At 51.4% G+C, this 11,746-nt stretch overlaps 1 protein-coding gene across 1 annotated transcript in view; it reads left to right on the top strand.

The window, feature by feature from the left end:
- The first annotated feature begins 1,817 nt into the window (after positions 1-1,817).
- LOC142452380 (coiled-coil domain-containing protein 162-like) overlaps positions 1,818-11,746 on the top strand; it is an 84,093-nt gene continuing 74,164 nt past the window's right edge. Inside the window, exons 1-3 of the mRNA XM_075553742.1 lie at positions 1,818-1,951; positions 10,170-10,287; positions 11,276-11,444. Of these exons, the coding sequence (XP_075409857.1) occupies positions 1,818-1,951; positions 10,170-10,287; positions 11,276-11,444 (421 nt within the window). The remainder of the gene's footprint in view (positions 1,952-10,169; positions 10,288-11,275; positions 11,445-11,746) is intronic.

Genomic DNA, 11,746 nt, shown 5'->3' with positions numbered 1-11,746 from the left:
TTACTCTGCTGATGAGGAAAGCATTTAAGCACATACACAGTTATTTGGGAGAAAAACAAGGGTTTCCACCGCCGGGCTTTGTCGCGGAATAGATGGGTCTTCCCTAGGAGAGCATCCACCCAGTGCAGTCCTGCAAATGGGAGAGGCTGGAGGCCAGCCCTTCCTGAGTCCTCCTCAGTGAGGCTGGAGGCAAAGGACACCTCTAATTAGCGGCTCTCAGAAAAGATTCACTAAGAGAAAAAGGCAAGGTCTTGTTCACTGCCCCTCAGGATTATCCGGGGGCTATCAGAACTCAGTGCTGTCATGGTCTGGGATTTTACCTTACCTACAAGCTGATAAGCTAGCCTGTTCTTCTGCCATGGCTGCTGGCAGAATGCATGAACTTCCTGTCTCAGGATCCAGGACTTAGCTGCTCACGGCAGAACGGGCACCACCAGCTGTGTGTCCTTTCCCTTGGTTTCCCCCAAATGATTTGACTCCGAGGCCCCAGGGCATCTGTGTCACAGCTGAGAACACCAGGTGTGAGACAGCCACCTCTTTCTTAGCAAATCTGCTCTGTTTTCCCAGAGGGAGGCCTTGTCTTGCTCACTGTGGACACCCCAGAGAAATGGTTCTGGTAAAGAAAGGTCTTGCTTTCACAGTATTTCCAGCAGAATGCTTAGAAGGGAAAGAGTTCAGTCGGGAAATGTGTCTCCGTGTACCATGTCTCCATTATCTGGCCTTTCTCCACTCTGAGTGGCTCACATGTACTGGGATGGGCAATTTTTACAGCTGGTTGTCTCCTGTAAGAACTATCATTCTCGTTTATCCCAGGATGAAATTATGAAAGCCAAGAGAGATGTTATCATTGAATATTGTCAAAAGTAAGTATAATTATGTGTGAACAATCGATGTTGGATTTCTCTGACTCTAAATTGGTATTACAGAAATGTATATTTAATATAAACAATGGATTTAATGTTGCCTGATGAATTCATGTATGTGATCAATAGAAATCCAGTCCATGACTAGGGCACTTTGTGCTCAAATAAACCACCAGTTGCCATGGAATTGATTCTAAGTCAGGGCTTCCCCATGGTGTCAAAAGAGAACTCTGCTCTGTGGGGATTTTTAATAGATGATTTTTTAGAAGTGGATCACGAAGTTTTTCTTCCGAGGTGCCTCTGGGTAAACTCAGACTACCAACCAGTGCTTCAAACTGGTTCATTCTGGCTTCAAACCACCTTAGATACATTGAATCAGAGCCTTGTTTTAAAAGGACCCCAGATGACTCCTTTGTATGCTTCCAATTTTTCAACTAGCAGCTGACTGTGTTAACTGTTGGTACCACCACACCAAGCCCAAACCCACTGCCCTGGAATCTATTCCGACCCAGGGACACCTTATATGGTGTTTCTGAGACTGTGACTCTCAGTGGAATCAGATGGTCTCATCTTTCTCCCAGGGAGCAACTAGTGGGTTTGAATTTCTGACCTTGAGGTTAGCAGCCCAACATCAAACGCAGAGCCAGCAAGGCCCCTTTTTGTACCATGACGGATTCCAAATAGGCCGCTGCCCTATTGAGTACAACCAGATCCAGCTGCCATCTCTTACCAGCAGGGGCCCATGCCTCTGCCTTCCGACAGTAGGGACGGGACCCAGATGGAGATTCCTCCTTGACAGAGGTGCGTGGTTGTCTTTTCAAAGTCTTCCAGGGAAATAGGGCCTGAACTTGGTGAGCTGTGGGACCACGTGGACTCTCTTTGGAAGTCGCTGTTTCCTTTTGATATTTTAGGTTCCACCATCACATGTCTCACTACTCTCTCCGAGGCCAGATCATGGCGTACTCCAATAGCCTGCGAGCCCTGCTGGAAGATTTCCCTACCATCAGGAATACCTTTTTCATGGTAGGGCAACCACAGGAAAAGAAGGGCCTGCAGGATTCCAAGGAAGGCCTCAAGCCTGACCTCAGGTGCGTCCTTTCATGTAGAGCACTTTGTTCCTGGGCCCCACCCACCCAGAGAAGTGTTGGGCTGGGTGTGAAATCCCTCCTCCCTTCGCTACACCTTAGTGCAGTGGTTCTCAATCTGCCTAGCGCCGCCACCCTTTCACACAGTTCCTCATGTGGTGGTGACCCCAACCATAGAATTAATTTCCGTTGCTACTTCATAACTGTCATATTGCTACTGATATGAATCATAATGTAAATATCTGAAATGCAGGATGTGTTTTCATTGTTACAGATTGAACATAAGTAAAGCATAGTGATTAATCACAGAAACTATGCAATTATATATCATGAAATATTTATTTCTAATGAGAAATAAATGAAATTTTGTCTCAAAGCATGGTGTAGCCTGGGTAACAGTCTTAATATAACAGGAATAAACTACATAGCTACATTTTGGGACAGTATGCGTAAAAAGCCAACATCAGCGTGAAGGTTGAGATAGCTTCTTTCTCACCAGCTCAACATATCTGCATATGGGCGGACCCGCCTGGAATGGATAGAGGAGTGGTGTCTCGGTTCCTAAAACCATCGGAAATACGTGTTTTCCGATGGTCTTAGGCGACCCCTGTGAAAGGTTCATTCAACCCCTAAAGGGGTCATGACACAGGTTGAGAACTGCGGCCTCAGGTCTTTGAGTCCAGGAAGGCAAACAAAGGAGTGAGCACTCGGGAATAAGAGCAGCTTTGTATCTGAACCCAAGAGGTCTTTGTGTACGGGCTGGTTGGCTGCCTTTTCAATCCCTGTAGTTATGATTTCTCCTGGTGAGCCCAGAGATTTGTGTAAGTCACACCCTTTTATATAAACCAGCATCTAAACTATTTATGTAAACTTGATCTCGATCTTGATCTTGATCTGTCCTGGCCTCAAATGGGCTGTTCAATGAGGTTGAGAAAATATTCAGAAAACCAACCAACCAATGATAAACCAGTGCCTTTGAGGACATCAGTGCGTCTGTGTTCTCTGATGGCACAGGCAATGATATAGAATGGCATTGCTGTGAGGTGAAATCACTTGGTATGGCTCTTCTGGCCATAGTCTTTGTGAGTCCCACCAAACACCTGGGTAGAAGTATGCCAATAAGGTGTGGAGTGAGCCATCTCAGAAGCAGGAAGAGAAGCCCCACAACCAACAAGAAAGAAGAGTCGCCAATGGCAAGGTCCCTGCATGAAGTGGTGATGACCCAGTGCGAAGTCGGAGTGGCCACAGACGCACCAGAGACCACAAAATCAAGACCATGGGGCAGAGCAGTGGTAGTCCCAGTCCACAGAATTAGAGCTCAGTGTCTTTGGGCAGGAGATTGGCTTGCCATGGGGTGCCCTTTGGGCACTGATCCGTGCTAAGGGATCTTTGTAACATTTGCCTGAGCAGGGCAAACGCCAAGGGACCACTTGGCTGAGAAGCTGAGGACCAGAGAGAGGTGCACCTGCTGGCATGGCCGAGAAGAGGGGCAGTGGACAAAAGAACTACATCCTTTATGTTTCTTAACAATGCTCATTCTAAGACATCTTTAGCCAGCAGTCCAATCGCCTGTAATCTTGTTTGAGCTGTCTCGGCACTAAGAACCACATCATGCTTCACTTCAGAGAGCTGATTCAATATCCTCACTCATCCGATGAAGAGATGGGGTCCAAAGTTTGAGGCCAAGTGATTTGCCCACGATCTCAAGACGACTTATGACTGAGCTGCATAAAGACTAAATTTCTACTGGTCATGACTTGCTCCATGCTATATACTCCTCTGATGAAGCTGCAGTGTGATTTCTGTGAAGGCTCTGCATGGAATCACAGGCGTAGGAATTAGAATCTCACACAAAACTTTGTCTGTACTTCATCAGACAGAAATTCTTTTTCTGTGCTATTGGTCATTGGTTCGTCAGCTGCTGTCGAGTTGGCCTCCGTCTCATGGTGACCCCATCCATCATGGAACAAAATGCTGCTTGGTCCTGTGTCACATGGCAACATGAAAGCCACCACAATACGACAAACGGATAGCTGGGTGATGAGCGCCATCCTTCAAAGGCTGTGAGACAGCGCGGTTAGTTTTAGTAGAGACCACCACCACCATGACCCGGAACTGGAGCTTCTGTGGAGTGAGGGGGAGCTGTCCTCTCAGGTAGGAGATCCTTTGAGATTTCCGTCCCTTCCTGATTCCAGAGGAGCCTGGGATGCTAGAGACGAGGGCTTCCCCTGGCTGCACTCCCAGGAAGAATTGCAGGGCTGTTGAAGCAGCAAAGGAGGAAGAGGGAGAAAAGACATCAACAGCGAGTCAGCCCTACTGCATGCTGGCAGTCACCATAACCCTCACCACTAGTCTACCCGAGTCAGAAGAAGGTGGGCAGATGCAGCCTCTGGGCAAATGCAGGCCTATGCCAGAGGGCAGAGCTCAGAAAGTCGGGTCTAGGTTGGACTGGGGCCATCGCTGGCTGCCATAGGGCACAACCTGAGCAGTCCATGGCTACCTAGGTGACAAACCTTGGACAACAATGAATCAGGGCTGGTCCCATCCCGGAGGGCAATAGACAAGTAGATAGACATGTCATTACACCACAGTATGCTAAAGAATGAAGCAAACCAGATATCTAATGAAAATGTCCCCTGGACTCGGCTCAGTAGGATCTGAAGGACAGAAGGCTGCGGGTGAGGACAAGGAAAGCCGCAGGGAGGAAGAGTCCCCTAACCTGGGTTTTGAAGGATGACTATGGAAAGCCCAGAGGCCCACAGAAGAGACCTTCACTTCAAGCTGGAGACTGCATGTGCAAAGGCACTGAGGCGTGAGGTCACATAGGGACTTCTCTGTGACTCCTATCCAGGACAGGTGAGGAAACAGAGGTCCCTGGGAGAGGCCGAGAGCTACAAGTCTGGGGTTCCTCCTTCAGGCCATGGAAGACGAGGGGCAAGATCGTTGTCAGAGAAGCTACTAACGTCAAGAGATGTTTAGGAGGGGGACTTGGCCAGGTACTGAGTGGGGAGGAGGACCTAGATGGACCTAGTTTCTGGATGGATATAAAGATGTTGACACCACAGAGGCGAAGAGACATGGGGCATGATGAGTCTTGGCTCCAAGACTCTTCCATTAGGCTCCCAATGAGTGTCAGCTGCTTCTTATTCCAGGTTTCTTGGGTGTATCATACTTTCTCACTGCACCATGCTCTAGCAGAACATCCCATTAGCATGTGTGGCTCTCCCAGCACCTTGAGACACAGACTGTATAGGGCGGGTTGGGGTAGAACGGCATGGATGGGGGAGGTGGTGAGACATCGCCCTTGGAGGGCTGGGAACCAGGCTGCAATGCGCTCTAGATACTGTGCTCCCTGCCCACCAGCATCCAAAGCTTCCGCTGTCATCTTTGCCCCTGCAGGCTGCATGCCAAGGGGGGAGCTGGGAGAAGAAACAAGCTGCTGGGACAGCCCTTGGGAGAGGACCCGCAGCCTCAGGAGGCATGTGTTCTCCGCAGCAAGGGCTGCAGCAGTTCAGGGCACAGCTGTCAATCTTGGTGCACAGACACCAACCTCGCGCTTCTGATAGTGCTTCTTTGGCGCCACCAATTACAGAGAGATGAACAATGGTGAGAAGCCTGGACCCGGCGCTTGGATCTGCACCAGAGTAGGAACAGGCTGAAGGAAAGGAAATTCTCGGAAGGAAAACCATGCTCTGTCCTTGAGCCAGTTTAAATAAAAGCTCAGGACTTGAAAGGGAGGTTTAAAGTCAACAATTCACTTCTTGTAGGGATTTGATGGGGGGAGGCTCATGTTCAGAGAGTTGGGTAGTGGAAGTGTCCCAACTTAGCATGAGTGACCTTCCGCTGCCTTCAGTGGGAAGGGCATTAGGCTCTCGCCCAGAGGACTGGGAAGGATTTTATCCCCCATTGGTAATCCTGGCAACCGTCCAAATCGCCCCCGGTGTTTCTGAAACTCCCTGTAAGCAATGGGGTCCTCCCACCGGGAGCCACGGCTGTAGACGGTGGACATGGCAATGAAGACCGTGGACGCACGTGAGCACTGGTCAGTAATGGAGGCCGCAGGACTGAGGAATACAGAAGACAGAATCTAAAAGTGAGCCCCTGGCGCCTGGCTTTAGGTCCATGGGGCACCTTCCACACAGGAGGAGAGACAGGGTTGGGGAGGAAAGATCATGAGGGCAGGGTTTGCCTTTCTGGATAGAGGTGGTCCGAGGCACTTAAAGTCAAGTTGAGGCAAGTTGGATCTCGGGAGGTGTGTGGGCCAGGGCTGTAGTCTGTGCATGCAGAGTCCAGAGTCCCTGGGGTCACAAGGGTGAGCCTGACTGTCCAGGGCCCGGGGAAGAATCCTGAAAGCACCACGGAGAGCCAAAAGGATCAACAAATCCGTCTTGGAAGAAGTACAGCCAGAGTACTCCTTAAGGCAATGATGGTGGGGAGACTTGCCTCCTGTACCTTGGACATGTTGTCAGAAGAGACCGGTCCCTGGAGCACACGATGCTTGGTAGAGTGGAGGAGCAGAGAAAAAGAGGAAGTCCCTCAGTGAGATGGACTGGCACGGTGGCTGCAGCGATGGGCTCAGGCGTGGGAACAATGTGAGGATGGTGCAGGACCAGGCGGTGTGTCCTTCTGTTGGGCATGAGGCCACTACAGGTCAGAACCGACTCGATGGCACCCACCCCAACAGGCAGAGAGTAGGAAGAGAGAATGCTGAGTTGCCCCCTGGGGGCTAGAGGGCCAGGGGGTGGGCATGTCTGTTGCACACCTCCTTCTGCTGTCCATCTGTCTGTCGGTCAGGCCTGCCTGTCTATTCTAGCACAACCAAGGAAGGCCAGGGCGGCACTAGTTTCTTCCCTTCCCTTGGAGCCCTCAGTTCGAGACCATCCCCTCTGTATCGTGTTTAGGTCATCATATCATAATACATTACTCTGCAAGGTCCCACATGCCTTCCTACTGGGCCATGCACCAACTCAGACCCCTTGTCACCTAAGCCCCAGCATGTGCCGGACACCCACACCTCAGCACAAAAACAAACACGGGGTGCTGCTGATTGCCCCCATATGCGTGAGGGCATCAGTGTGCTCCATCGGGCAGCGGTTCTCAACCTGGGGGTCCTAAGACCATCGGAAGACACATATTTCTAATGGTCATAGGAACTGAGGCTCTGCTTCTCTACCCGTCTCCAGGAGGGTCCACCCACATGGAGATACGCCCACACATGAGTGCCAAGTGTGAAGACTGTTACCCATGCTACACCATGCTTTCCATTTATTTGTCATTAGAAATAAATATTTCTCAATATATAATTACATATTGTTTTGTGATTAATCACTATGCTTTAATGCTGTTCAATTTGTAACAGTGAAAATACATCCTGCATATCACATTTACATGACGATTCATAAAGTAGCAAAATGACAGTTATGAGGTAGCAACGAAAATAATTGTATGGTTGGGAGTCCCCACCACATGAGGAACTGCGTAAAAGGGTCGCAGCATAGGAAGTTGGAGAACCACTGCCATAAGGTTGTCAATGCCTGATGTTTGGGAAGTAGGTTGCCAGATCTTTCTTCCAAGGCACTAGGTGGAGCCGAACCTCCAGCCCCTCAGTCAGCAGCCAGGTGTGTTCTCCGTGTGCAGAGCCCAGGGGCTGCACCCCTGTATAGTACCCACAACCTAAAAAATACTTTTCACCTGCTTGATGCTCTTTAAAAATGATTCCTCATCACCAACCTTGTGGGTGGGACTTGCTACCCCCCTTTTATGGATCAAAAAAAATCAAGGCCACCCACGAGGACTGGGGTGCTGGATATTGGACACAAAATGGGTTCTTTGATCCTCTGAGAACCAAACTCCCTGTTATTGAGTCAATACTGATTCCCAGTGACTCTAGAGGACTGGGTAGAATTGTCCTCTGGGAGTTGCCAAGAGGTTAACTCTTTGTGGAAGTAGAAGCCTGGCCTTTCTCCCTCAGAGAGGCTGGTGGTTCTGAACTGTGGACTTGTGGATCGCAGCCCAACGTGTAACCCCTGTGGCACCAGGGCCTCAGAGATGCTGCCCCTTGTTGATTGCACATGTCACTGTTTCCACACTCTCTCGAGGAAAGCTGCAAGATGGACTCATTTGACGCTCACTGCCATGAGCCGATACCACTCATAGCAGCCCCGCAGGACAGGGGGAGCTGCCCCTGTGAGACTGTGACTCTCTATGCGAGTAGAAAGCCCCGTCTTTCCCCCGAGGAGCGGCCGGTGGCTTGGAACTGCTGACCTTGCAGATGGCAGCCCAACGCATAACCACTGGGCCACCACAGTACTAAATCCATGTGAGTGGCCCCACCTCACTCCTGAGATGACATGGAAACTGGGTGAGCTGCCCCTGCCTCCAGCGCGTGTGGTAGAAAGACCATGTGTTTCCATCGGTATGAAAGGCAACCTGTGACAGCATCTCATTATGAAGGCAAGAGTAACAGATCCCTCACGGTGCATCCATTTGTGACGAAACAACAGGGAAAAGCAAGGCGCGGATGGACGTCAAGTTCAGGACGGTGGTTTCCCCAGGTGCCACCAGGGAGGGTACATCAGGCTTCAAAAGTGCTGGCGGGCATTCTGTTCCCTGGGACAGATTGTAGGTGCCTATGGGTTATATGTTTATGCCTAAACCCACAGCAAAGAGGCAGCTACACTGCTGCCTAAGGAATGATAAAGTCACCTGAGGACTGAGATGGGCTAGGAGGAAAGACCTGGTGATCTACTTGTGAAAACGGGGTCAACGACAATCTCTGGATCCTCCCAGGATGGATGGATGTGGCTCAGGACCGGCCCGGGAGCTGGGAGGTAACTTACAACATGTACCAACTACCTCTCTCATCCTGGGTCCCCGGCGCCCAGCAGAGATCCACAGAGCTCACCACTTCTCTGGGAGTCAGAACAGTGTTAGCAAAACCACAGATGCTGTTTGATCCCGCTCCAAACAAAGAAAGATCATAGAATGTATTTACAGGAGAGAACAGAGCAGAGAGAGTAAGGAGAGAAGGCAGCGCCTAGTGACCGTGGCAGGATCCAGAACCCCCAAGGGGACCGGACCATGGGGTGGGGTGCAGTGGGGGCAGAAAGACATCCTGGTCTCTGGAGCTGAACTGAGAGGTCTGTATTCATTTCCTCCTTGATCTCTTAGGAGCCGGGTGGACAAAACCTAAGTAACCTCTCAGAACCTCCATGTCCTCACCTGTGAAACAGCAACACAAAATATAGACCTCCTAAGGTTGTGTAAGGAGTCCTGGTGACACATGGTGGGTTATACCCTGGGCTGTTAACTGTAAGGTGAGCAGTTCAAACCCACCATCCACTTCTCAGGAGAAAGATTAGGCTGTCTGCTCTCATAAAGAGTCCCAGTCTTGGAAACTCACAAGATTATACTCTGTATACAGGGGGTCGCCTTGAGTCGAATGGACGTGAGGACAACTGACAGTGAGCACGTGGCTGTCTGGGGACACAGACATGGCTCGGTGATAAAATTCTCACCCTCCAAGCAGAAGGCCCAGGTCTCTTACCTGGACCTACCTGGGCTGCATTTCTACCCAGTTACCACTCATCTGGGCGTGGCGGTGTGTGTGTTCTGCGATGCCGAACAGATTCCAGCAGTTTCCATGGGGAGACAGACCAGGAACAAAGGCGTCAGGTGCCCTGGTCTTGATGAGGCAGCACCGACTTCGTGGCTGTGCACTGAGTGAGGGAGAAAAAGGCTGGTGATCGACTTCAGGAAACACCCCCCACACCCTCCGTGAAAACCGTCTGGAGCCCAGCCGACTGCTCCTGTTGTGCACGGGGCCACCACGGGCTAGAGCCAATGTGAGGGCAGCCGGCAGCCAGGACGGCCAGAGTTGTCCCCAGAATGAAGTGACATCAACTGTGCCCGTGTGCAAAGCACGCGGCACGTCGGCTACCCAGCCCCACCACCCCACCCCGTGCTTCCCTGCCTTCCCCAGCTCCGGGCCCTCCTCCAGCACCACAGAGGCTAACCTCAGCCCAGCGGCCCTCCTCCGGTTGAGTTATTTATAGCTCCAGCCACCGGCCGTGGCAGGAAGGCAGGCCTGAACACTGGGCCTGTGTCTAGCCCCGGCTGTAAGCTGAGGCACGGGGCCCAGAGCGCACTGGGGAAACCGTTCGCCCTCCGGGCGGGCGCCTCTGGTTCGGGGGCAATGAAGTGGTTTTCTTTCCTGCTGCAGGAGCTTCCAGCCCCGGCCGCGGGGCTTGCTGTCTGCCGACGGAAAAGTCTTCCTCAATTTATGGTTCATCCCGCATCCTTCTGAAGTGCTGGTCATGTTCAAAACGCTGCCCAACAAGGTTTGCGCTGTTTGCAACCGGCTGCTCCCGTTCTACTGTCGCCCAGCTAAACCTCTCCATTCCAGACAACTCCCGGGTGGTGGTTTGTCCCCGGTCACATCTCCGAAGTGCAGTCTCCTCCTGCTGAGTATATTTGCCTGCCTTCTTGACCACCTCTCGTGGGTCTCCTGGCTGCGGGCGGCCTCTTTCCCTCCAGGCACTAAGCTTCCATTTGTGTTTCTGGCTTGGGAGGCAGGGACCACACACACACTTCTGTCAGGTACCTTCTTGAGGGGTTATTGTCTGGACCCAACTTTGGGGCGACTTCTGAGAATGGACATACAAGCACATGAAACTCTCATAGGGGCTGGGAACAGAAGTGTGCTGATAGCCAGCACAATTTGGAAACATGCAGGGGTCTTTTAGGGGGGTGTGTGTGGAAAGCATGGGTCCCCACCTAACAGCCTCATCCTTTCTCTCACTAAGCAGTTTCCAGGTGTTTTTGTCTGATTTAGTTCCTTAAATATGGAAACACCACGTGCTGCTGTGAGACTATGTTTCTCGCTTTCCCTTGGCTTCAGCGTTGAGACTCAGGGCCCAGCATCTGGTGTTTGGCTGTGTGTTGGCTTAGACTATTGATGAAACAATTAAGGCATCTTGCTCTCTGGGCAGTGATATGCAGGCAGTGTGTCCCCGCTATCAGTTGATTTGTGGGCCTTGTAGCTCACTGAGGGCCACACACAAATACATTTTGATCTGTTGGTGGTCACCGGGGGCCTTAAGCTGGGAGAAGCATCCCCATGAACTCCCTGCAGAAGTGACCTTGTCTGAAACCATGCAAGTAAATCTGCTTTCATGAGCAGGCTCCTTGGCCTTTTGGGGACATTATCCTGCCCTTACTGTGAAAACATTTCTTTAGCGAGCCTGTCCCTAATCAAAATTCACATCGTTGATTTGCCTCTCCGCATCTTCCTCTGATACATTTCTTTTGCGTTGGTTTTGCCCGCAGGCGGCCTTCCGAGCCTTGCGGCTCACCCTGCAGCTGTTGGCGTCACTGCACGACATCGTGGCCTACCTGTGCTCCTTCGCTCGGCTGGGAAACTGCCCGGCGACGTGTTTCGAGTGTCCTCTGAGCCCCAACCCTTTGAGAGGTGACTGGGGAGGAACAGAGGGCATCGGTAAGTGACTGAACTGCCCCCCTTCTGTTGAAATCCACTGAAGCTCTAGACGCTGGAGAGGAAAAAGCAAAGCAAAAGGTCTCTTTTTCATGAGGATAAGCGTGGGGAAGGGCAAAGGAAAAGTCCTCTTGCCACAGCTCTGCGAGCTGCGGGGCTCTCTGGGTGATTCCGCAGTCACAGGCTAACAGGTGCCAAGGCCAGAGGCAAGAGGCCTGGGGTTTTGCTCTGCCTCTGCGCCCTGGTTACTGGAACTGAGCGCATGGCTCTCTGAACCTCTGTGTGGCCACCTATGCCACAGAGGG

Source organism: Tenrec ecaudatus, chromosome 7 (genome assembly GCF_050624435.1).
Source record: "Tenrec ecaudatus isolate mTenEca1 chromosome 7, mTenEca1.hap1, whole genome shotgun sequence".
Taxonomy (NCBI): domain Eukaryota; kingdom Metazoa; phylum Chordata; class Mammalia; order Afrosoricida; family Tenrecidae; genus Tenrec; species Tenrec ecaudatus.
The sequence above is the reverse complement of the archived record's forward strand: the minus strand, read 5'-3'. Positions and strand labels throughout refer to the sequence as shown.